Source organism: Delphinapterus leucas, chromosome 14 (genome assembly GCF_059928025.1).
Source record: "Delphinapterus leucas isolate spDelLeu-1000000601 "Yukka" chromosome 14, BTC_Dleu_Yukka2, whole genome shotgun sequence".
Taxonomy (NCBI): Eukaryota; Metazoa; Chordata; class Mammalia; order Artiodactyla; family Monodontidae; genus Delphinapterus; species Delphinapterus leucas.
The window spans coordinates 21,154,897-21,181,450 of NC_143142.1; the positions used below are offsets into that span (position 1 = coordinate 21,154,897).

A 26,554-nucleotide genomic window follows, 5' to 3' on the forward strand; every position below is an offset into this window, starting at 1 on the left:
CAGATAAATGGGCAAAGGACATCCACAGACACACCACAAACAGAAAACACAACTGGTTAACAAACATGGAAAATCAGTTTTATCAGTCTTCAAAGCAGTGCAAATGAAATGACCATTTTACTGATGGTAAATGGTCCTACAGTACAGAAAGCAGTTTTACATGCACAGGCTTTCCACAGGTTGGATTCAAATCCCAACATCACCACTTAGAAGCTGTGTGACCTAGGGCATATTACTTGGCGCTCTTAACTTCCTCCTGTGTTGAACGGACTTCATGCTATCTACTCTGCAGGGTTATTGAGAGGATTCCATCAGATAGAATCTGTAATGTGTTTAGCAATGGCGCAGTGCAATGAGAGCTCACTAAATGGTGGTTACTGCTTTTTAATTATAATTTGACATGCAGCTGGGTGCTTTCACGTGCCTTTCTTCACTTTAATCCCTCAATAACACTATGAGTTAAGCATTAATTCATTATTTCATGTAACCAGCATTTAAGTGGCTGAATAACTGTATGTCAAAATGATATCCTCCAACTTGAAGCCCTGCGTATATTTTTTCCATCAGAGCTGCTTTCTGACAACTTTCAAGCACAACTTAATTTCCTAAACTAAGAGAAAGAACAAACTAAAGATACATGAGACCCAGAGAGGACTGCTAGCCCCATAGTAAGATTGAGCAGTTGACCAAAGATATTCCTATGTTGAATTTTAGAGACTAAGCAAGGTAGATGGAATGAACCCCACACCAGCCAGAGAGTTGCACAGCTACAGTAGCGTGGACAGTCCTTTCCTTGCCTCTGCAGTACCAAGAACGATACAGTTTAGGAATTTCCTACAGTTTAACTCACCTGATTTAATACGCATTTTAAAAAATGCTGTAACTATTAAATGCCTTGTTTACAGACAGATGAAATAAATGTATTCCAACCAAAAAAAAAAACAAACAAAAAAAGACAGGATACATGAAAATAATATCACATTAAAAGTCAAGGAATCTCTAAGCAGTCCAAATTATTTCTTCCATTGCTAAAAAACTGGAACCAAAACTCCTTTAAATGTAGGAGAGGTCTAATCAGGGTATAACATAATACATATGGGGAATGTTTTATAATACTAGCTACAAGATTACCTGTCATCTGAGAGAATGACGAACAGATTATATCAGTGGTTCACTTGGTCAACTTAGAAAAAGGCAGGAGAAAAGTAGCTGTGTACCAGCTCAGAAACATACTCTGAACTATTCTATTTATATTCCTATAGTGCCCAATATTCTAAAAATCTTAATATTCATCAAGTTTTAAAATTTGCTGACACAAACAAGAAAATTGGCAGTCAGTTACTGACGGCCAGCATGAGCCAAATCTGTAAGGAAGTTTTAGTGTTTCATCGTCTTGCTTCCAAATGCCTATTGTCTTATTTCCAGCATGCTTTTTCTACCATGCGAATTCCAATTCATTTTATGTTTTGACTTAGTTAAAAACGACCAAACCTTTGAGCTAGTTTTGTTTCAAATTTACTGGTTTTTTACGTTTAACATGAGAACATTAACATACATCTCTCCTCAATGAATCTGACTAAATTTAGGGAAAATGTATAAATGGAGAAAATAAAACTGAATTTCACTTCTACTTTAAAGGAGAGGAATTTTCATTAATGGCAACTTTAATATATTCCTAACAAGGCAGGTCAAGTGTGCCATTCGTACACAACTGAAAGCACGTACCTTGTTTTCCACCTCAGTATCACTTAGGAAGTCACTTTAGTTAACATGCAGGAAACTCTGTTTTGGAAGCTTAGAGTCTCAGAAAAGGGACAAATATTAACCAAATTAACACAATAGAGCTAGACCTTCAAAAACAAACAAATTAAAAAGGACACTCCTCCTCTTATTCCCCCAAACTAGTCACAAAATGTTGTCCTCATGATAAACCAACATTCATGACAGTGCTTACCTCAAGGTAAACACATCTCGATTTCAGAGTTTAAGAGTCAGCCATAGTATAATGTCCAGATGCACAAAGGTACTTTGCCAATACACAGCCCTTCCCCTACCCCATCTCTGAATACAAAATAAGAATACTTAACTTCAGGGTAAAATTCAACTGAAGTGTTTTATCAGTTGTGTTATCAATATTAAGATCTAACCTCAATATACCAATGGTTGTGAACCTATCTGTTGTGCAGTAAGACAACTTCGTCATAGCTGCAGAAGAAAACAATGGGCTTATATGATTTAAAAGATACATAATAAATGACCATTGTGTACACTGAACTTCTGATGTAGGAGCTTTTTAAAAAAATCTTGTTCCTGAGATAAATAATACCTTGGCAAATGATTTCAAACTGCACTTTTTCCAATGAAATGTTTACATCTTCTTGTAGACAAAACAAACAAAACCATTCAAAGTTCCATTTTTCCATCCTTCTCCATCCTACTGTGGATAAACATCAAAATGTAGAAAAACATGGGGAAGAATTTGAAGACTACATTAATTTGTCATAAATAATCTTTCATTTTATAGTCAACTAAAATATACCTTAAAGACACTGGAGACCTCATTCATTCATCCACTAAAGTATTTACTGCCTGTCCATTTTGCCAGGTACCATGTACATAATGGTGTACAAACAGGCACAATTCTTACCCAGAGCTCACCTTCCAGGGAGGGAAACAGAAAACAGGCCAGCAAACAACAAATGACAATGAAAATTACCTTTCCTGAAGGCTATGAATTTTAAGGAACATAGCAGTGGGCAAGTGAGTACCTGCGGCAAGGGTGCTCAGAAAGGCCTCCCTGAGGAAGTGACACTACAGTGGCGACTAGAGGGTGCAGAGGGCCAGCTACATGAAGAGACAGCGAACACCAGAGCAGGCAGAGGGACCAGCATGACCAAAGGTCCTAAGATAGCAAAAGATCTGGTCTGCCTGGGCCACTCGGGAGGCCTCCAGCATGGTGAGACTGTAGTGAACAAAGAACAGAGGAATACAAGACAAGGATGATGAGGTGGGCAGGGTGCAGACAGATCACATGGGGCTCCTCTCACAGGCCTAAGAGTTTGGATTTTATTCTTTGTATGATGGGAAGCTACTGAAGGCTCTAAGGAGGGGAATGACACAATGTGATTTAAGTTTTAATATCATTCTGGCTTTGTGTGGAAAATTAAATGGAGTGGGCAAGAATGGACGGCAGCAAAAGTTAACTAAAAATGGATTAAAGAGCTAAATGAAAGAGTTGAACGTATAAAATTCTTAGAAAAAAACATAAATTGAATGTCAAAATTAGAAGCTTTTTAAGCCTCAAAGGATATAAGAAAATGAAAAGACAACTCACAAATGGGGGAAAAATACTGCAAATCATGTATCTGATAGGAGACTAGTATCCAGAATATACGAAGAACTCTTACAATAAAAAGCCAACCCAGTTTAAAAATGGGTAAAAGATTTGAACAGATGTTTCTCCAAGGATCTACAAATGATCAATAAGCATATGAGAAGATTCTCAACATCATTAATCAGCAGGGAAATGCAAATCAAAACTACAATGAGATACTACCTCACGCCCATTAGTATGGCTGCCATTAAAAAAAAAATTCCAAAAACAACAAGTGTTGGCAGTGATGTGGAGAAAATGGAGCCTTCATACACTGTTGTTGGGAATGTAAGATGGTACAATCACTTTGGAAAAGTCTGGCACTTCTTCAAAAAGTGAGGAGTTACCGTATGCAATTCCAGTTGTAGGTACATGTACATGTGTATGTACATACCCAAGAGAAACGAAAACATATGTTCACAGAGAACCTTGTACACAAATGTTTATAGCAGCATTATTTATAACAGTCAAAAGAATGAACAGCAAGAGATGAATGCAGGGAGGCAACCGGAGAAGTCTGAGAGACATGGAGCTTGCATTAACGCAGTGGTGCTAGAGATGGAAGAAAGGGAGAGATATAAGGGGGAAAAAATTAAAAGCTGACTTAAAATTCCCCAATTTGTGGGAAAGGAATAAAATCGCCAGACACAAACAATAACTTCTGGAAGGTATAACAAGACTCTAAAATTCAAGAGAATTATAAAAAGCAAAAGGAGAAAGAAGTATTTTTCACAGAACAAAAGGAAAGTAGGAATGAGAAATGAAATATACCATAAAGAAGAAACTACATTGGAAAATGTCTGACATTCTTCTGAAATAGGATCACTCCTGATGTAGAAAACTTCGAACTATTCAAATCTTAAGACTCAGGCCTATATACAGAGAAAAAAATTATGTGTTGACAGCTAATTCTCGACTAAAGAACGAATTACTCTATTTGGCTGATATTTATTAATTTCTTACTTCCTATACTTACTCAGTGATGCTCATATCTCTGTGAAACATCATAAGTAATCAACCTTTGCATTCTCAGATGATTTAAACTTCTCATTTTTAAACACGAACATAACTTAAGTTCCTGGCAAATGACTCTTGTTGCTTACAAAAATGAGCTCTTAACTTGAACCACATGAAACTTTTAAACAATGATTTTCAATAAAACCTCTGCTTCGACCTTTGAGGAACGAGGCCATTTTGGAGCTGATAAAGCTTTATGAATTCTCCATTATCCAGGACTGAATGAAGTTGGCTAGATTATAATGCTTATGGGGAATAAAAAACAGTAATGCTGATTTTCCCCAAGGAAGAGAAAACAATAGCAAAAGGATTGGTCAGTGTGTCTGTATGAGGTCTCAGGACAGCTGCAAGTTTTTCTCTGAAATACGATCTTAAAAGCTGCACCACATTTCCTTGACCAGCTTCAAAATTCTTCAACCAATAAATTCTGTCTCACCTCCCCACCATCCACTATTAAGTGTATATTAAACAACCTTAGGAAACGTCCTCAAACTTTTTTGGCAAACGGGGTATACAACAAGACAAATATGTATGCATACAGAAGTACCTGATTAGGTGTCAAATGGAGAAGTGACAAAAAGTGATGGTGTTTAGGGAAGAAGGATCAATATGAATGAAAGTAGTCAAGGAATGCACGGGACAGATCTGAGCTGTGCTCAGGAAACCAAGCAGGTTATGAACAACCTGACGGGCGGAACAGGTCACTTCTCGAGGACAATAAAGAGATGGGCTTGCTTAGAGCCAAGGGTTTTTACTTTGGACGGAGTTATAACAATTGGAGATACATGGGTTATCTTGAGTAAGTACCTTGTTAAGTTCAACTTTATTTTGGATAAAGACTGGCGACTTTAAAGACTTAGGAGAAAATGGGATGTGGTGAAATCCATGGTCTTGGAAGAAATTTCTCTGTAAACTCTTTTGGAGTTCACTTTAGGAAATGGAAAATTTCCTCCCACGGGGCTCAGCAGTAAAGAGAGCGATAAAGAGGAGCCACAATGCCTCCTGGGTTCCTGGGCTATCTCTGCTACCAAACAGCAGTGACATATCAGCCAGCTGCTGAAATCTTAGTTACTGGACCTAGTTTCCTCACTAGCAAAGGTTGACATGGGGAATGAATGAGTTCCCACCTAGAGCACTTACAGTGACCAGTGCACAGGAAGTACTAGATCCTCTGCTTAGAATCACAATGGGTGAACACTCACTATAAGTTATCAAAGGAAATGGAAAGAATATCATCCCATAAGAGGACTATTACCTGAGACTCAGGGAAACCAGACATTTGAAATGTCCCTTGCGATGATCACTAAATTTTGTATTTATTTTATTTTACTTTTATGTAGGAAAAATATACTACTCCTCAACCTCTACTGTAAGGCTGGCAGCCCTGAGAACTCCTTCTTTAACGTAGCATGTTATGGATGTGTTAAATTTTGAATTTTTTAATACTTCACCAAGATTGTTTCTCAATCTTCTGGCTGAGGTTAAGTGTGTATATCTTACCATGAAGTGTTTTTTGCTGAAATGGGAAAGCACACTGACGAGGGAATTCAGAGGCCTCGATAACACTTGGTAAAGCAGATCTCAGAATTCAAGTGTCCCAAATGTAAAGCAAGGTGCTGGCAGCCTCAGCCAACCAACTTACCCAGCAAGGTTTGCCAAGTCTGCAAGCCTGTCTATCAATGCTATACAGTGACAGTGCACAGAGCACTATAGGTTCCCCAATGGAATAAGTCCTGGAAAAGGGAACATATATTTCTGGACACAAATTTAACTTCCTCAGGGAGAGAGTTCTAAAACTCTCTAGGGACTATGGGTATGTCTTCAGCATGCTGAACGGATGCCCTTGCAGGACACTGAAGTCTGATGGGGCTGTACTGCCAGCCCTGGGCCATGCCTGTGGTCTTTCCTCCACAGGAAGGCCTGAGCACTTGCTGCTAAGCAATTCTTTACCCTTCCATAACAGTTATCCTGGGGCTACTGTGCCTTCAGTATGACACTGATGACTTTGAGAGTGGACATCTGATTGCCCTTGCTCCATGACCTCCCCCACGGGACCACACTGACAGTGGGTCCCTGTTTTGTCTTTATTAACAGACAGCTTTTTTATTGTTTTTCATTACCACCAGAGTGGCTATTATCTGCCACACTGTCTGAGATCCATTGCTGCCACCTTCTTTCCTTCTTCCCTTTCCTGTCTCATGCCTCTCCATGCTTCCATCCAGAACTGCCATCTCAGTGTGACAAGGCCAGCCTTCTATGAGCATCAAATAGTCCTCACCATCTGATCAGACCCCATCTCACCCTTCTCATGGGACACCTGTGCTCATCAGTGCAGGCCCTTGAGACTGTGACTTGTGACCAAAAGAGCATGGGATTAGAAATCACAGAATCCAGGCTCAGTCTCCATCCCACCACTTACTACCTGTGTGACTTCGAGTAAATATGAAACTTAGTGCCTTCCTATGTATAATGTGTATACTGCCCATGTCTCAGGACTGCAATGAGGATTAAAGGAGTGCATGAAAGGGTGAAACCAAAGGGTACTGTGGAATGATTTCAGCTCCTTCTAGGAATGAAGAAGCAGCTCCAGAAGCCAGACAGTGCTGGGAGGCTGGCCTCCAGAGCCAAGGTTTTCCTTTATTTAATTGCCTGAAAGGAATTCCGAACCTCATCCCAATAATCCCTCCAGAATAATAATATCTCTTGCACTAACCATATTTATACAGCCCTCTTGAACTTAACAGATCCATTATGAATGGCTGGAGTGTCACCTAAATCAGATATTTCAAAATTAATATTTATCATTCTTTACTTTCTCATTAAACAAAAATACAGAAGAGTAAAATAAATTTAAATCACCCATAACTCCACCACCAAGGGAAAAACATTCTTAACATTTTAATGAATCTCTTTCTAGGCGTTTTTCTGATTAACTTTTAAAATTATATACAACATATTATTTATGTACAAATTTAGCAACTGGTCTTTTCCATGTAATAATATATCAAACATTTTCTCAATATTCCAACTCTTAGTTTTCAAATGAAGGATATTTTGAATCTATTTCAAGTTTATATGGACATCATAGACCAACAGAAAATTTTATATATCAAACTTTTTGGTTTATTTTAGATGCTCCAGAGAGTTGAATGTTTATAATAAAGGGAGTTTTTATATATTGGTAAAATTCAATTAATGAGTAAATATAAAATGCTAGAAAAGTAAGCTGACTAAACATAAGTAAATTCAATACTATAAATATTATATAGGTTATACCATCTAGAATGCTAAAATTCTCTCAAATGGCACATTTTTAGATATGCTTAAGGTGCTAACAAATTAATAGAAACCATGAATAACACAGTCTTTATGGATAATTGATTAATCAAAGTTATTGCCTTCATTCAAACCTGCATCAGAAACAAAGAAATGCTGTGTTCTAAGCGAAAATAAAAGTAAAATTTAAGGTTCTACCAAGTGATGACCCAGTCTATATTCATGTGTAATTATAAATGAAGCAATAGCCTCAAACTGAGAAACTATGAAAAATACTAATCATCACAACTTATCTGCAATTTTAAAAACCTCTATAAAACCCTGGCATTAATCAACATGAAGAGAAGAAAGCCAAGAGCAGAGCAGATTCCCTCTTCCTTTGATAAACTGGGGACACTACTGGCAAAAAAAGACTCTTAAAAACCATTACTGATCTTTCGCCCTTGGATAAATATTGGTATGCATTTTCTATTTTAAAATATTTATGCCAAAAAAAAAAAATTTATGCCAAAGACAGAGATTAGATTAGACTGCCAAACTTAGGAGAATGTGCAAAAGAACCTCTGCAAACAAAAGAGATAAAAACAATGAACAAAGGATTTGAAGGGTCAAGTCACACAGGAAATTCAAAAGGCCAAATTAATATGAAAAGACATTCAACTTCACTAATAAAGAAATGCAAATTTAAACAAGGGGCTATTTTTTGTGTATCAAATTGGCAAAAATTAAAAAGATAGAAAAATATGGGAAAACAAATGTTCTCAAACTCTTGGAAGGCAATCTGGCAATAGTATCAAAATTTTAAATGGACTTCCAGCAATCCTACTGTAAGGAATTTCTCCTAGAGAAATAGTAACCTAAGGCATAAAGACTTACAGAAATACTACCTGTAACAGACAAAAAGAAAAATACCTAAAACACCTAAATCAACCTACCATTTAGAGAATGGTTAAGTAAACTATGCTTATGTCCACACCAAGAAATTTTACTCAGCTTTAAAAAGAATGGAAAGGACATTAAATAATAACAACATGAAAGGATGCTCGTGATATATCACTGCATGAAAATTAATGCAAAGTGCATAACCATATGTATGGTATGATCCCATTTGCTGTGGGAAACAATAAATGATACAAGTGACATATTTCTATGTTTTTTATTAATTAATTTATTTATTTTTGGCTGTGTTGGGTCTTCGTTTCTGTGCGAGGGCTTTCTCTAGTTGTGGCAAGCAGGGGCTACTCTTCATTGCGGTGCGCGGGCCTCTCACTATCACGGCCTCTCTCGTTGCAGAGCACAGGCTCCAGACGCACAGCCTCAGTAGTTGTGGCTCACGGGCCTAGTTGCTCCGCAGCCTGTGGGATCTTCCCAGACCAGGGCTCGAACCCGTGTCCCCTGCATTGCCAGGCAGATTCTCAACCACTGCGCCACCAGGGAAGCCCTCTATGTTTTTTAAAAACTTATTTGAATACGTATAGAAAATGATCTGTAAGGATAAACTCTAGGCTGTTTCTAGTTTCTCTCTGGAGTTATGGGTGTGTGATGATGTGAGATGCGGACTAAGTTTTTAATTTATAATCTTCTGTTTGAATTTTTTAATAAGCAGACAGATCACCTTATAATTTAAAAATAACTAATAAAGGGCTTCCCTGGTGGCACAGTGGTTGAGAGTCCGCCTGCCGATGCAGGGGACACGGGTTCGTGCCCCAGTCCAGGAAGATCCCACATGCCGCGGAGCAGCTGGGCCCGTGAGCCATGGCCACTGAGCCTGTGCGTCCGAAGCCTGTGCTCTGCAATGGGAGAGGCCACAACAGTGAGAGGCCCGTGTACCGCAAAAAAACCCTCAAAAAACTAATAAAGGGGGAGAAACACTCTCAAAAAATTAAAATGCAACATATTAGCACAATGAAAAAAAAATTTTTTGGGGGGGGGGTCACATTACAATTTTTTAAAGCACCTCAGCACATCTACTAGTGAGTTAGGTAGTTACATACTGAATAAGTAGGCTGGGTAGTCAAAGCGTGATTGTTTAATATGATGACTAAGCACCAAATGTGAACACCCTGCTTACCTCTTCAGGTGATAAATTTTGTGTGTATACTGTCCCTTTTCTCCATCCTTTTCATAAGGTTCATTCTTTAAGACTTCAATTCCTTCTCCACCACCAGTCTCATTCTTACTGGCTTCTGCAACAGAGTAAAGCTGCCCAACCTGATACTGAAATATCAAAGAGTACAGAATTTCAATAAGTCAGCATAAATGCAGGAACTTCCTGTGCTAAAATCTTATTGTAGATATAGAAAAGCACATCCAAACCATTTAGCACATATGTTCTATATGAAAACATGACTCAAATCAGAAATCAATGTTTAGAGAGACAAACACCAGATGATCATACAGCTTCAAGAAACTATAATATTTTACAAGATTTCCATTATTTAAGAAAACTGTTGGTTACAAATATTCTGGTGCTTTAACATATACTATCCATTTATCAAGACATCTTGACACTTGTTTCAGTTTTTTGAATAATAAATACACATTTGTATTTTCCAAAGCATTGTCATATCTATTATACCTCATTTAGTTTCACAAACTTCTAAAGAAGGCATGGAAGGAACATAATTGTTACTTCGCCAAATAAGAAAGCAGAGCAATCAGAATACCGTTCTCAATAATGAGGAGGGATATACAGTGTAACAATAAAAGCCTGCAAGTACAAAGAACCATTACAGTCTAAATTTTAGTAGACCTCTGGGGTGTTCTTTTCCATGCTTATGTATATGACATGGCTGATTTGGCCCTTGCCCACCTAAACACAAACATTACTGGGTATCCAGGGTCAGAACAGTTAATTGTGAAGTTCTCTAGTAAACAGAAACTGTTTTTAAAGTATTTATAAATATCCAAGTATTACCATAAAAGGCAAGAAATTGCTGATAGTGGTTTCTATTTCATTTTAAAGTGAATGAGAATTCTCAGTGGACTTCACCAATAACTGTAGGTGGGCAGTATTGTTCTATGCCAATCTGGAGTTTCTAACAGTTCCAACAAATGATAAAAAGCAAAGTTCTTGTGTTCTAATTTGTTCTAGTGACTCAATCATGGCATTATCTTCAGTCTCTACAAATTTGGCTAAATTTCTTCCTTCCAATGAAGACAGCCTTGAAGAAAGGTTTTTTTCTTTTTTAAGCATATTTTCAAAGAAAAGCTACCTCTCAAAAGTAATAATTCAAAACTAACATTTTATTTGAGGAATAAAAAAATAGGGGTGGTTGTAAGCTTAGTAAATATTCATATCTAAAAAGCCCATGGGAGTATGATGCTATCTTGCAGGTTAATTTACACACACACACACACACACACACACACACACTCAATTTGGAAAGATTTCTTAAACGCATCAAAAAAGTTTTTGTAGAGATTTTAGACTGCAGAAAGGGCTTTTTTCTTTTGGTCTTCATGATACAACACCAGGCTTAGTCCAGTAATGCTACAATCCTTACGTCCTTCAAAATATACTTCTCAACACTGTGATATTTTGAAAACATGATTAAAATGTCTCTAAGCCAGAGGGTAAATTTGATCTTGGTCAGGAACAGAGTAACAAAAACTTACACAGGAAGGACAACAGTATCCAAAAATATGCTATTAATGGACTGATATTTTGCCACATGCTACTAGGCTTTCATTCTCATTTTAAAGAATAACTTAAAGACAAGAGGCATGTTTTATTAAGTCCAAATATAACAAAAAGCTGAGATTATTCTGGGTGACAATACTAAGACTCAGAAACTAGCTGAAACCAAAAGAAAAATTTAACAGAAACAAATGTCAATTTCCACATTCAAGTTCAAACAATTGTACAAGTAAAGAATAGGGGTGCCTGGCTTGTCTCGAATGTTCTAATTCACTTTAATACAGAAACCTCAGGCACTACTGAGGTACATACGGCTATGTTCAAGTCTACATGAAACAGTGACACACAGCTACTCCTTTTAAGTTCCTGCATTTTATTTTTTTTCTGTCTGCCTTCTGTCAGCTGTCACGTCTTAGGTTATCAGTTTGTTTTGTCCCACTTCCAATTCACTGCTTCTAATCGAGTGTCAGCTCTAGGAAAACCAGATAACCTAAGAGTGCAAGCTGTGCGCAAGTTATAGAAGGACCCAAAGGCCTTTATGGGTTTTCCTACACGTATCTTGATTTCTCAGAAGCCGTCTCTGCTTTTATCCTCATTCCTGGCTATACTACAGAGAGCTACAACTGCAGGACATGCAAGTTCTGAATAGGTGATGCATTTCTGTACCGTGCAGATCAAGGGAGACAATGATCTCTCACGGTTCTGTGGTCAGACTGTGTTGGGAACACTTTTCCAGTTGGGAGCAACAACTACAGCACGTGCAGTGAGCGGTGAGACGAGCTTGTGAGAAAGTCTGGAGATCACATTATATTAGGCCAAATGAATGTGCTGGGAATGTTTAACCTTGTGACCTCACGCAGAGAAGATGGAACAAAAGGCCCAGGAGGAGGAGAGAGAATTGTCCAAAAAATACCCTGAAAGGTCACCATGTGCAAGACAGAACAGGCTTACTTCTCTTTGCTCAAGTGGAAGGAACCGTAAACAACAGGCAAACTTTATAGGAAAGCAGATTTTGGTTTAAAGTAATGACAAATGTTTAAAATATGCAACAGTAAAGTAGGCTGGTTCTCCAAGCAGCAAGTGACTTAACCCTAAAGTGCCTAAGTTGAGGCTGTAACCTTTTTTCTCTGGGATACTGTAGATAGAATTCCTGCACCAGACAGGAAGTTAATCTACATTCTGAGATCCTTCCAAAACAAGGCAGTGTTAACAGAAATTCATTTACAATTAATTATCTCTAACACATCATAATTCACTCTGTCACATAAACTGCAAAGTAAAGGTAAATGAATACAATGAAAATATGTCTTTAGATTAGCGTATCAAAATAAACTATGTAAGCAAGGCTTACCTCCTGAACCGAACATGGCAAAACCACACGGCTAAAAAGACAAAAGAATAACAAATACGTTAAACATGAAATAGTTGGCTTTAAAACACAGATCTCCACGATTAAAGAGCTTTCGTTTTAAATCCAATGATAGCTTAGTAGAAGATGTTGTTTATGGAAGAGGGTCTTTGCAATGACTACAGCTCTAAATAAGAGTTTTTAAATGGGGGAAATAAAACTACCCATTCCTGGCTCTCAACAATCACTTGCATTTAGCATCCTCATTATACCAGGACCCCAAAAACGCAGTTGTAGAGATTCTTGTGAGGAGTAAAGGAACAAGAGAAAACTCATCACTGAATATTGCAGGGTACAGGATATATTATTTGTAGACTGCCTGGTCAGGTTGTCCTTGTGAAACTTTTAGTATGGTTTCATTCTCCATCTATATATTATGCATTTTGTTTTTATGATACTTTCTCCCAGAATACATGTCTTGAATCTCACGAATGAATGCCTCCAAAAATTGTTCCCCACTACCCAATTATTCCTCAATTTTATTGAGAAAAACAAGTAAAAGGTCCTTTAGACTTAGTAAGAAAAAACTTTACCATGGAAAATACGTTGAACTTTATAAATATAACCCTTTTCAATATAAGGTTTCTGTGTTTGATCTTGTCCAAGAGTTTGTTACTGTACATACAAAAGGACCAGTATAGAGGCATAATTCTCCTAAAGATGAATTCGAAAAAAGAATTCTATGATGTATTATTTTATATATCAGGATATTGCATTTTATCTCCAGATTTTTATAGGGAAGTACCCTCACACTTATTTCCACAATAAGCTTTGAAAACCAAGGCCATCCCTGAATATCAAATGTCTCATGATAATAGCTGGTGTCCAAGATAGCAACTTTTTCTTTTTTGGCCTGGTCATTCTCAGACTTTTCCCTCCTAACCATCAAGCTACCATAGCAGTGCCATTTAAAATCTTATTTAACTCTTTCTACTATGAGGAGAGAAAAAAAAATATCATGGCATTCACCTCAATTTTCATTTTACAGAAAATTCCCAGTAGTTTTCCTCATTCCAACTTCTCTTCAGCTCACTTTTCACCTGTTTCTCTCTCCTTAGTCTCCTCAAACAACGATGCTTGAAAGCCCACATCACCTTAATCTCCAACACGTGTAAAACACATCTCCTGTTACTCCCTCCTCCTTGACTACTGGGGGTCACTCATCACTCTGTCTTTCTGATAATGGTCATCTAAAGACAACGAACATTCTCAAAGTCACAGTGGTTACTAATTTTTATTCTCATCAAGAATAAACTTGTTATACAAAATCCTTCCACACCTAATCATTTTAGCTGTCTCCTCAGGGTACACACTAACTTGCTCACTGTCTCAGTAACAGAAAATGAACTAGGGCGGAGGCAGGGGGAAGACTATGATACAGGCTGGGAGCATATTTTGGGAGGTACAGACAAAGATACAGTTTGGGAGCATATTATCAGGGTCTGGAATACAATGGTAAGAAATCTATTAAAGTTATTAGACAACAAGGAATCCTGGAAGGTTGTTCCAAAAGGTAAGTGACATAACTACAGCTAACCTGAAGGCGTCATCTGTAGGTGGTTAAAAACATTGAGAAGCAGGAAGGTGAGGAAAAGCCATCTTTTGGGAGGAAGGACAAGGATGTACAAAGGTCCAAATGAGGATGCTGGGATGCGAGGAAATGGAAGAACAGAAAGGAAACAGTTAAAGACTTCCCTAAAGTTTCACAAAACCAAAGAATCACTGCTGAGTAATTTTAACAACTACTCACTAGTAGGAAGATCCCTATTTTTATACACTAACACTTTCAGGGAAACTTACTTCACGAAATGAAAATGACTGATAAAGACATTGTGAATGAATGATGAGTCAAGTAACTTCTTCAAGATTTGCTTAAGAAAAAGTAAAAGAAACAGGCTTTGATTTTGTATTATTATTCTAAAAGCAGTATTCAACTTTTAGAGCAATTTGAAATTTTTCAAACTTCTCTGAAAATCCTTCTAAAATAATTTTCCAGATCGAACTACAAATAGTTCTTTAAAACCAGGACTTTTACACTAATGGCAATTTCATCTATTGCTTAAGCAACAACCTGAAGGGAACTCCCCAACCTGAGAAAGTTATTTCTAACCTTTTAATTCATGTCAAAAATAGATGGCATTTTTTAAGACAACAAACATTTGCCAAAGTATATTACAGTTTACCAACATCTTCACATAGGAATGACCTATTCATTGCTCCTGACCAAAAACAATTTTAGAAAGTTGACGTGTGAGTAGGAAGAATCATTTTTTTTGTTAAAAAACACTGAGTTCTTACAGTGTGCTAGACTAGATGCTGTGCGGTACCGGGAATACTTAAATAAAATAAGAAACAGCCTCTGACCTCAAAAAGTCTAGAAGGAAAATGGGAATTCCCTAGCGGCCCAGTGGTTAGGACTCCATGCTTTTACTGCCAAGGGACCAGGTTCAATCCCTGGTTGGGGAACTAAGATCCCACAAGCCACACCTCAGCCAAAAAAAAAAAAAAAAAACTCTAGGAGGAAAAAAAAAGTCTAGGGGAGACATACATGAGGAGTGAACATTAAGAAATGTAATTGTATAACTCCTCCAGAAAAAGTATTACACCTTGAACACATTTCAACACTTGTTACCTCGGCACATTAAAATTTCTATAAAGAAAGTAATGATTCACAAAACGCACAGCATGCAAATTCCCAATGAGAATTTCTTTCCATGATTTAGCCTGATACTACTCACATAACTGTCAAAGGGATCTACTGAACACTTAATTCACATTTTAGGAGGGAGGAAATAACTAAGAAAAATGACTAGATCTATGACCTAAAATCAGTTCTGCAATGCACATGCTATGTGACTTGGGCCAAGTCAATTTCCTCCTGTCTTATTTCCTCCAGAAGTCTTAATATCTGCCACTTATCAGTTACAAAAACTTCAGAGTAATAAATGAGATAACACTTGCATGATACATTGTACAAACGACTTGGAAGAAAAATTTTTATAAATCCAAAGTTCAATACTATAAATAAGCTTTAACTGAAAATGTGTCTTTTCTCAGGATCCCTGTCACTGAATAAAGTTATAATTTTTCATTAATTTATTTAACAAATATTTATTGAACACTTACTATGTGCTGGAGACTATTCTATGAGCTGAGGATGTGAGAGTGAGCAAAACAGACAGATTCGTGGAGTTTACATGCAGTGAGAGAACACATCTAGTAAAATAAAAAAAATAATCATTGTGCTGCATGTTAGTGCAGGGAAGGCAAACACCAAATGGGGGGGGGTGCAATTAGATCTTCAGAGAGGGATTCCCTAAGGTGATATTTAAGCAAAGACCTGAAATGAGGTGAGTTAGTGAGATGAGGGAAGAGCTCTTCATGCAGAGGGAACAGCAAGCAGAAAGGCCCCGAACTGAACTTTTCCTGGAGTAGTGGAGGAACAGCAAGAAAACTTGTGAGCTTGGAAGGGACAAGGGAAGGGACGTAACTGAAATCACAGCACAAAACAGTGTTAATAAGACCTCCTAGGCTATAGTAAAGGCATTGGCTTTTATTCTCAGTGAGATAAGGAGTCTGAAGGATTTTAAGCAAAGAAGCGACAGGAGTGACTTTTTAAAAGAAGTTTGAGAACTAACACTAAAAATAAGCTGTCCGGAGTTAGCTAAATTAAGCCAAGAATTTTAAGAGTTTAAAATCAAAAGAGCATTTGAAAAACCCAAGAACGGGCCACACTCGAAATCCCTAGTTGCCCAAGGGATGCTGACAACACGAACCAGCTGTGACAGCTGAACATTCCCTACCAACCAGATTTCCTGTGATATTCACAATCCCTGCCGGTAGGAAATGCCATAACTTTTCAACAAAACCACTTCGCCGGTCTGATGCACCTGGAAACCCTTTTATCTGACCAACCACATGTTAACGCCTCATCTAAACCCCGGGAAGTACACGGAGCCCAGAGTGTCACCCCATCTTAAAGATGTAGAAACTGAGACTCAGAGCAGAAAGATGGCTCTCCCGTGAAGGGAGAGCTTCACTGCCCAGTGAAGAGCATGTTTTCCGGACTCCCGACTCCAGCATGAACTTCAGGGCACCTACGTCCCGCCTCCAGCCCCGACACCAGGGCTACCTTTACCTGGCAAGCCCACCTCCCGCGGGTTACAGACAGGCTCCACCCCGGACGAAAACCCACAGACCCATCGCGTCTCCCCCACCCTTGGGCTTCAGCTGGGTCCCACCCGAGAGCCTGGGGATGGGCCCAGGTTCAGACTGGGGTGAGGGGGTTAGGGAGAGAAGGCGGGTCCCAGCGGAAACTCCCGGCCGCGCCTTCCTGAGCCACGCGCTGCAGCTGAGACCCTGCCGCCTCCGCCCCTGGGTGGGGAGAGGGCAGCACTGTTACCACGACAACGCCAGGGGGACCTGGGGGCGCGCCGCGGAGGGGCCTAGAGCGGGCCGGGGGCGCGGGCCGGGGGAGGGGGTGCACGCAGGGAGAGGCCGGCCCGAGGCTCGCTCCTTCTTAGGAATATTCCGCCACTTCTCAATCAATGATTCTCTCACCACAGCCGTCCCGGAACCTCGCTCACGCCCACCGATCCTACTCACAATTCTTTAATCAGCACCATCTTCCCGGAACCCCTTCACAGCTGCCGCCACTACCTCTACCACCGCCGCCGCCGCCGCTACCGCCTCTCACGGCGCCTGCGCGGCCCCGCCCCCTGCCTCCCCGGCCGCTGCGGCGCCTGCGCGTCCACACCCTTCCGCCACGACCCGTCACGTCAGCGCGCGAGAGGAGCTGCTCGGCCCCGCCCCAGTTCCGCGCCCCGCCCTGGGCGCGCGAGGCTTCTACCGCGGCTGTGCGGCTCAGCGCGCGCTAAGCGCGCGCTCGGTTGTCTCGCGTCGGCGATTCCTCCATTCAGTCAAGTTCTCTCGAGGTGGCTGTGCAGCCTACGCTCTCTGGTGAGTTTTCCAGTCGGTTCCCTCGAAGTCGTTTTCTGGTGACCAGAGCTAAACTTTCTCTCACTGCTCTTGAGAAGGAGGCCTGCCTTCTTCACAGACCCCTCATTTCAGAAGTCTGTGTTAAAGACTCGAGACGGGTCGGGGAGGGGTTGGACGGGTGGGCGGCTCGCGCGCCGGTTCCACGAGCCCAGAACCAAGCCGCGTACAGCTGTGGCTGCACGAGTTCCCAACGCCCACACCCCCTGCCCTCGAATCCAGAATCCCGCCGTGGCTGTGACCCGACCGCAGGGGCGTCCGACCCTCCCGACCAGCCCCCCGGCGGGAAAGGGGGTGCGCGCCCTTAGGTCTCGGAAAGGGGGCCTGTTGTGGGGAGACGCTAGCGGGTCCCGGTGAAGGCCCCACACGACTCGGGCGCCAGCCTGAAAGCCAGGAGGTGGCCTTAGGAGGAGTTGTAGCGCAGGGTCACTCGCTTGCTCTGTGCTAGTCTCAGGTCTAGGCCCTGGGATACACCTGGAAGCAAAATAGACACTGTCCGTGCCCTCACTTGGAAACAGATAAGAGAGAATTTGGCGTAGTGGTAAGTGCTCTTCCATGAATACGGTAACAGGGTAGAGGCGAAGGCAGAGTAATCAAGGGAAGGACTCTCCGGAGGCCACGGTTGAGCCTGATGTTAGCCCAGCCTGTGAAGATGGGGGAGGCATCCCAATTAGAGGAAAATAGACCGGGAGGCTGAAATACGCTTAGAGTAGTAGTTGAGGAGCAGGTGGAGGCCAGGTGTGGCTAGGACGTCTTAAGTGTGTGGGGCAGGGGGGGGAATAAGCAACTAGGCCATAGTAAAGAGTTTGCGTTGTATGCTAAGAACCATGAGAAGTTGTTGAAAGGTTATTAAAGAAATTTTAAAAATCTTTAAAACACTTCTACATAAATTTATATGGAATACACCCAGTGGAGTTAGGGCTGCCTCCAGAAAAAGTAATAGTAGTGAAATATTTGCCTAAAGCTGGAAACTTCTCCTAAGGCAGTCGCTGGGATCCACTGAGTTTCTTTGATGTGTGAAGCACTATGCTAGTTATTGTGATGGTGAAGATTCAAGGAAACACATGCTCTTACTTTCAGGGAGCTTAGAAACTAGGAGTAGCTTCTGTTGATTGGGAATCTGTTGTATGCCTTGTGTCAGTATGCCTACTGACTTTTTTCTAGATAAAAGTAAATAAAAAGTTGAGGCATGTAGACAATAGGACAAATAATTGTTCTCAGTTATGGGAAGAAGGAGGTTATGGTCAAAACATAGAAGATACTTAAAGGTAAGAATAGACAATCTACAGATTTGAATACTATACCAATGAATATGAGCACTGGTAGATTTTTTTTAAGGTCCAAGGAGGTAATATTAGTTAAGTAGTCATTTTAGTAGTTTCTCCCCAGATGTTATGCAGGCTGAAGATATAAATAGCTTTAAAAACGTGAATAAAGTTGTGGTTGATGTGCTTAATTAGTCATTAAGAAAAATTAGAATGTTGCAGAACATTTCTGTAACTTCTGAAGTCTTCCCACAAGTGTTCACTAATTCCATTCTCTGCATAGTACAGGTGCTGCTCATAGTAACACTCATATGTTTGTAAAGTAAATGAAGAGATAGTGTGCTGGGTGGAGCATAAGTCTGAACTAGTGTACAGCATGGACATTGTCTCCATTCCCCATGTAAAGATGCATAGTAAAACAGTCAATTGAAAACCACAAGATACAGACTTCCTTGGTGGCGCAGTGGTTAAGAATCCGCCTGCCGATGCAAGGGACAGGGGTTCGAGCACTGGTCCGGGAAGATCCCACATGCCGCAGAGCAGCTAAGCCCGAGCACCGCAGCTACTGAGCCTGTGCTCTAGAGCCCACGAGCCACAACTACTGAAGCGCACGCCTAGAGCATGTGCTCCACAACAAGAGAAGCCACTGCAATGTGAAGCCCAGGCACCGCAGCGAAGAGTAGCCTCCACTCGCCGCAACTAGAGAAAGCCCATGCGCAGCAACAAAGACCCGGTGCAGCCCAAAATAAATAAATTAATTAAAAAAAAAGATAAATTAGCCAGTTTAGGTGTATGTATTTGTGGGCAACAAAAGATACTAATTCAGAATTAACTAGATTGATAGAAAATATGAAATCTGTATACCTAAATACCCATACATCTGCTTAAGAGATAAAAAAGGCAGAATGAGGGAATATTGAAGAAGACTAGAGAGTAGGAAAGACGAACCATCACCCCAAAATGACAAAGAAGGAAATATAAAGAAAAAGATTATGACACATGAAAAAAAATAAGCTAATGGATTGTGTGGCATTTTCTTGTTTTAAAACTAAAGATGTTGAATCTTATGCATTTTTGCAAATACGGACATACGATGGGATATAACTTATTAGCAATTGTTTCCGGATGTGGAAAAGATCCACCCTCTTTTTTAAGCCTGATATCTGTTGTCCCTTGTTCTTTCATCCTTCAGCAACGGTAACCTTTACACACAAGATGTCTAATTGAATTTAATTCTACAAGCCTCATAGAACCACCAGTCTCATTACTTCTCGTATACAATTTGGAACAGAGCTCGTTACAGTAAGAATGATGGTAGATTTTACTGAGGCAAACCAAAAGATTTCTGAACACAAGCAATGTTTGGAACATTTATGCACTAGTTGATAAAGTACAACTCTGGTCAAAGAAATTTGGATGGTCCTTCAAATACTATAAGTAATATGGCCTGTTTTTTCCCCCAAGGAGACGTTCTTAACCTGGATCCAAAGGCCTTTTCGTGGGTGTTCCCAGGGAATTTGTGAACCACTGAAATTATATACATAATTTCATGTCTATGCACATTTTTCTAGGGGAGATGTCTATAGCTTTTATTCGCCTTGCTTACTCTGCAGTTTGCCATCCTGTTTTCTTTATCTTCTCCCCATTCCAGAATTATCTTGATTGAGATACTTTGATGAAAACCAGAAATATGTCCAAGAATGCGTTAATATTGTCAAACATTAGGGCATAGGTCATAATATTGTACTGCTGTGGGAGAGACAGGATTGGACCTTGCAGTGGAAAGCCCTTGGCCTGAATCCTGGCTCTGCCACTAGCTGGCTCTGTACCTAAAGAGCTACTAATATCTACAACATAGATTTGTTGTGAGGAATAAAAGTATGAAGTGTCTCTTACACATTACCTGATATGTATTAGGTGTTCGGTGAATGGGTATCATTTTAAAACTTACAGCTTTCAGAGAGCAGAACTGTAATTTAAATTAAGATATAATTGGGACTTCCCTGGTGGCGCAGTGGTTGGGAGTCCGCCTGCCGATGCAGGGGACACGGGTTCGAGCCCTGGTCCGGGAAGATCCCACATGCCACGGAGCAGCTAAGCCCGTGAGCCACAACTACTGAAGGCCCCGCTCCTAGAGCCCGAGCTCTGCAGCAAGAGAGGCCACCACAGTGAGAAGCCTGCGCACCGCAACGAAGACCCAACGCAGCCAAAAATAAATGAATAATTAAAAAAAAAAAAAGAATAAATTAAGATATAATTAAGTTCCTCCCCTCTCCATCCCTAGGGGTAACTAATGTATGAATAGGAATGCATATATTGATATATGTACATACATTCATATATGTATTGATATATGGCTTTAATTTACTCTTTCACCTGCAGTGTATAGTGTAGATTTCTGTTCTTCTCTATTGCACCAACATTTGGTATTGTCACAGTTTTTCGTTTTTACCACTTAATTGGTTTAAAAATGCTGTCTCACTCACTTTGTATTTTTCTACAGGGAGAGGATCTTTTCATGTTTACTGGCCATGTTCTTAATCTTTGCTCATTTTCCTTTTTGATTTGTAGAAGATATATACTATAGTCACTTTGGACTCGGAATTCCATGTTGATTATGTGCACTTTATATATTTTCTTTCCATATGTGGATTGTTGTGTCACTTTGTTTACAGCAAGATTTCTCAACCTCTGCAGTATTGACCTTTTGGGTCAGATAATTCTTGGTTGTGAAGATTGTTGTGTACATTGTAGAATGTTCAGCAGCATCCCTGACCTCTATCCACTAGATGCCAGTAGCACCACTCCAGTCATGATGATCCAAAATGTCTCCAGACATTGCCCATTGTCCCTGGAAGCAAATTTGCCCCGGTTGAGAACCACTGGTTTATAGTGACTCTTGTGCAGAGTTATTTATCTTTAAGAAAACTTTATTCCACTAACATTTTTTGGGTTTATATTATACGGCAAGTCCTAAGTGTTTCATATGACCTAATGCTAACCTTAGCCCATTTACTAATCACAGCACATAGAAAATAGGTACTATTATTATCCCTGTTTTATAAAGGAGAAATCTTGCTTATGTCTTCTAATGTAGAGGAGATGTTAATCACCTTTCTGAGCTATAATTTACAGACAATAAAATGTATCCATTTTAAGTGTACAGCTTGAAGTGTTTTGTCAAATATTTATACTTCTGGTGATCCTTACCAAAAACAAGATATGTGACATTTCCATTGTTCTAAAAGGTTTCCTTGGGGACTTCCCTGGTGGTCCAGTGGTAAAGAATCCGCCATCCAATGCAGGGGACTTGGGTTTGATCCCTGGTCAGGGAAGTAAGATCCTACATGCTGTGGGGCAACTAAGCCCGCACGCCACAACTACTGAACTCGCATGCCTCAACTAGAGAGAGAAAACCTGCACACCACAACTAGAGAGAAGCCCGTGCACTACAGTGAAGAGCCTGTGGGCTGTAACAAAAGATCCCGTGTGCCAAAACTAAGACCCAACGCAGCCAACAAATAAAAAATTAAGATAAAATAAAAGGTTTCCTTGTGCCCCTTTCCATTCGGTTCCCCCACACTCCCAGCCCCAGGCATGCGCATAACTGCTTTCCATGACTCTAAATTAGACTTGCCTTTTCTAGAGTTTCATATCATTGAATGATATACAATTGGCCCTTGAACAATGCAAGTTTGATCTGCGCGGGTCCATTTATACACAGATTTCTTTCAATAGTAAATACGGTATGATCCTGGTTGGTTGAATACACAGATGCGGAAATTCAGATATGCCAGCTGTGGGACTTAAGCAGCCTCAGATTTTGTTATTCGCAGCCAGTCCTGGAACCAATTCCCCGTGGATACTGAGAAATGACTGTACCATGTCCTTTTTTGTTTCTGGCTTCTTACACTCAGCGTGTTTTTGAGATTCATTAATGTTGTGTGTAGTTCAGTCCTGTTTGTTGCTGAGTGATTCTCCATTGTATGGATATATCAGATTTTGTTTATCCGTTTACTTGGTGGTAGACTTTTGAGTTCTTCCCAGCATTTGGCCAGTATAAGTAAAGCTACTATGAATGTTTGTATGGAAGTCTTTCTGTAGATATGTTTTCATTTCTCTTGGGAAAATTTCTGTTGAATTATGAGGGAAGTAGACATTTAACTCTAGGAGAAACTGCCAAGTAGATTTCCAAAGTGGTTGTGCCATTTTACATTCCCACCAGCAATGTATGAGAGTCCAGTTGCTTCACATCCCCTTCAAAACATTTTAGCCATTCTAGTGGATATGTTGTAATATCTCACTGCAGTTTAATTTGCATTCTCCTGAAGACTAATGACGTTAAGCACTTTTTCATTTGCTTATTGGTCATTTGTGCATCATTTGTGAAGTGTCTGTTCAAATCTTTTGACCATTTTAAAATTGGTTTTCTTTTTATTGAGTCATAACAGTTCTTTATATATTCTAGATATAAGTTCTTTCTCAGAGGTATCTGTTGTGAATATTCTCTCTCAGCAGCTTACCTTTTCACTTTCTTGATGGTATATTTCAAATAGCAGAAGTTTTAAATTCTAGGAAGTCTAAGTTATTTTTTCTTTTATGATTCATGGTTTTTGTGTCCTACCTAAGAAATCTGTCTACCCCAAAGTCACAAAAATCTTATTTTATAATGTTTTCTTCTAGAAGTTTTAAAGTTTTACCTTTTACATTTAGGTCTGCATTCTATTTCAAATAAGTTTCTTTTCCTCTTTTTTTAAATTGTAAAATATACATAATTTATCATCTTAACCATCTTTAATTTTTAATTTCATAATGTTGTGAATCCATCTCCATAGCTCCTTTCACCTTGTAAAACTGAAACTCTCTGCCCATTAAACAATAACTCTCCATTCTCCCTCTCCCCAGCCCCTGGCAACCACCATTCTACTTTCTGCCTATATGATTTTGACTACGGTAAATATTATATAAGTGGACTCTTTCAGTCTTATCTTTTTGTAACTGGCTTCTTATTTCACTTAGCATAATATCCTGAAGGTTCATATTGTAGCATGTGTCAGAATTTTCTTCCGTTTTAAGGCTGAATGATATTCCATTATATGTATATACACATTTTCCTTATTCATTCATTGATGGACATGTGGGTTGCTTTCACCTTTTGGCTGTTGAGAATACAGGCATACCTCTGAGATAATGCAGGTTTGGTTCCCAACCACCGCAGTATAAAGCGAATATCACAATAAATCAAGCCAAATGAATTTTTTGGTTTCCCAGTGGATTTAAAAGTTATACACTATACTATAGTCTATTAAGTGTACAATAACATTATGCCTAAAAACATGTACACACCTTAATTTAAAAATACTTTATTGATAAAAAGTGCTAACCATCACCTGAACCTTGAGTTTTAATCTTTTTGCTGGTGGAGGGTCTTGCCTCGATGTTGACGGCTGCTGACTGATTAGGGTGGCGGTTGCTGAAGGCTGGGCTGGCAGTGGCGATTTCTTAAAATAAAACGACAGTGAAGTTTGGCGCAACAATTGACTCTTCCTTTCACAAATGATTTGTCTGTAGCAGGCAATGCTGTTTGGTAGCATTTTACCCACGTTAGAACTTCTTTTAAAATTGGAGTCATCTTCTCAAACCCTGCTGCTGCTTTATCAACTAAGTTCACACTAAATCCTTTGCTGTCATTTCAATAATCTTCATAGCATCTTTGCCAGGTGTAGATTCTGTCTCAAGAAACCACTTTCTTTGCTCATCCATAAGAAGCAGCTCCTCATTCATTAAAGTTTTATCATGAGATTGCAGCAATTCAGTCACATCTTCAGGCTCCACTTCTATTTCTCTTGCTGTTTCTACCACATCTGTAATTACTTCCTCCAGTGAAGTCTTGAACCCCTCAAAAATCATCCATGAAGTTTAGAATCAACTTCTTCCAAACCCCTGTTAATACTGATATATTGACCTCTTCCTCTGAATCACAAATATTCGTAGTGGCATCTAGAATGCTGAATCTTTTCCAGAGGTTTTCAGTTGACTTTGCCCAGATCCATCAGAAGAATCACTATCTATGGCAGGTATAGCCTTAAGAAATGTATTTCTTAAATAGTTAGACTTGAAAATTGAAATGACTCCTTGATCCATGGGCTGCAGAGTGGATGTTGTGTTAGCAGGCATGATCGCAACGTTAATCTCATTGTATATCTCCATCAGAGCTCCTGGGTGACCAGGTGCATTGTCAATGTCAGTAATATTTTGAAAGGAATCTTTTTCTGAGCAGTAGGTCTCAGTAAACCATGTTGTAACATGTGCTGTCATCCAGACTTTGTTGCTCTGTTTATAGAGCACAGGCAGAGTTGATTTAGCATAATTTTTAAGGGTCCTAGGATTTATGGAAGGATAAATGAGCATTGCTTTCAACGTCAAGTCACCAGTCGTGTTAGCCCGTAACAAGGGAGTCAGCCTGTCTTTTGAAGCTTTAAAGTCAGGCATTGACTTCTGCTCTCTAGCTATGAAAGTCCTAGAGGTGATAAAGATATTCTAAAGTTTTTAAGTTTCACATTTTACATTTGAGGCTTTAATCTACCCGGGCTTAGTTTTTGTGTATGGTGTGAGGTGTTGAGATCCTGTTCCCCGCCCCGCCACATGGATAACAAATAATCTTAGAATCATTTATTGAAAGAAATGTTTGTTATTGTTGAAGTGGATGTTTGATTTTCCCCATTTCGTACTTTATAGCAGAATGTGGCTTAACAAGGTAGCCAGTAGTATCATGAGATTCAGGTAGTACCTTACAAAGAGGGGCAAATGATACTTAAAACAGTAGTTTGAGAAGTTTTTATTTCTGCACAACTATGCTGGGTTGAATAACTTCCATAATCCTGTGAATTTTTGGTTCTGTCAGGTAAGGCAGCGACCCTGCTGTATTTAAAGACCGTATAATTTTTGTTGTGTGCAAACACCTTTTAAAAGCTATTTGATGATCACCTGCATATATGCACGTGTGTTACCTTCCCCTCTGGATCACTTCTGTTAATGCCAGCATGTTACCATGGAAAGAATATTGGCTTTGGAGCCAGAAAAACTCTGGCTCACCATTTATGGTATCTGAATCCTATTTGTGATACAGTAATAATATATGATTTAAAGCATTTCATAAGATTAAGTTGAAGTTTTTTTTAAAGCATACATAATAGGCACTGTACAAAGACTGGCTTTCTGCTCATTTTCCTAGGCTCCATATCTGAAGAGATGTTCTTAACTACTCCCACTTCCTCTGCCTTCTAACTAGGATTTTCTTTGTCAAGTTTTCACATCTTTTTTCTTTTTTTTTTCCTCACGTGGTTAACAATCTTAGCATCATTTACTGAAAGAAGTATTTGTTATTGTTGAAGTGGATGTTTGATTTCCCCCATTTCACACTTTATAGCAGAATGTGGCTTAACAAGATAGCTAGTAGTATCATGAGATTCAGATAGTACTTTACAAAGAGGGGCAAATGATACTTAAAACAGTAGCTTGAGAAGCTCTTTATTTTTTTTTCTCAGGTGAATTGATACTCATATGTAATGTCCTTCTAG

General features: G+C 39.5%; 1 protein-coding gene, 1 long non-coding RNA gene and 1 other non-coding gene across 14 annotated transcripts in view; 1 reads left to right on the top strand and 2 right to left on the bottom strand.

Annotated features, from left to right (window-relative positions):
- PITPNB (phosphatidylinositol transfer protein beta) overlaps positions 1 to 17,419 on the bottom strand; it is a 61,833-nt gene extending 44,414 nt beyond the window's left edge. For both annotated transcript variants that reach the window (XM_022550654.3, XM_089894643.1), the window contains exons 1-3: positions 17,320 to 17,419; positions 12,658 to 12,688; positions 9,738 to 9,883 (exon numbers count right to left, since the gene is read on the bottom strand). In XM_022550654.3, the coding sequence (XP_022406362.1) occupies positions 9,738 to 9,883; positions 12,658 to 12,688; positions 17,320 to 17,339 (197 nt within the window). In that variant the 5' untranslated portion in view covers positions 17,340 to 17,419. The remainder of the gene's footprint in view (positions 1 to 9,737; positions 9,884 to 12,657; positions 12,689 to 17,319) is intronic.
- LOC115804136 (small nucleolar RNA U109) lies at positions 5,723 to 5,844 on the bottom strand. Its single transcript, XR_004024986.1, has one exon. It is a non-coding gene; the product is annotated as a small nucleolar RNA U109 (small nucleolar RNA).
- Positions 17,165 to 26,554, top strand: part of LOC111162726 (uncharacterized) — a 66,609-nt gene continuing 57,219 nt past the window's right edge. For 4 of the 11 annotated variants that reach the window (XR_016387537.1, XR_016387535.1, XR_016387532.1 and 1 more), the window contains exon 1: positions 17,171 to 17,673. This is a non-coding gene — a long non-coding RNA (uncharacterized LOC111162726). Of the gene's footprint in view, positions 17,674 to 26,554 lie in introns of all 11 variants that reach the window. The other 7 variants (XR_016387538.1, XR_016387534.1, XR_016387533.1 and 4 more) reach the window with 4 other exon arrangements.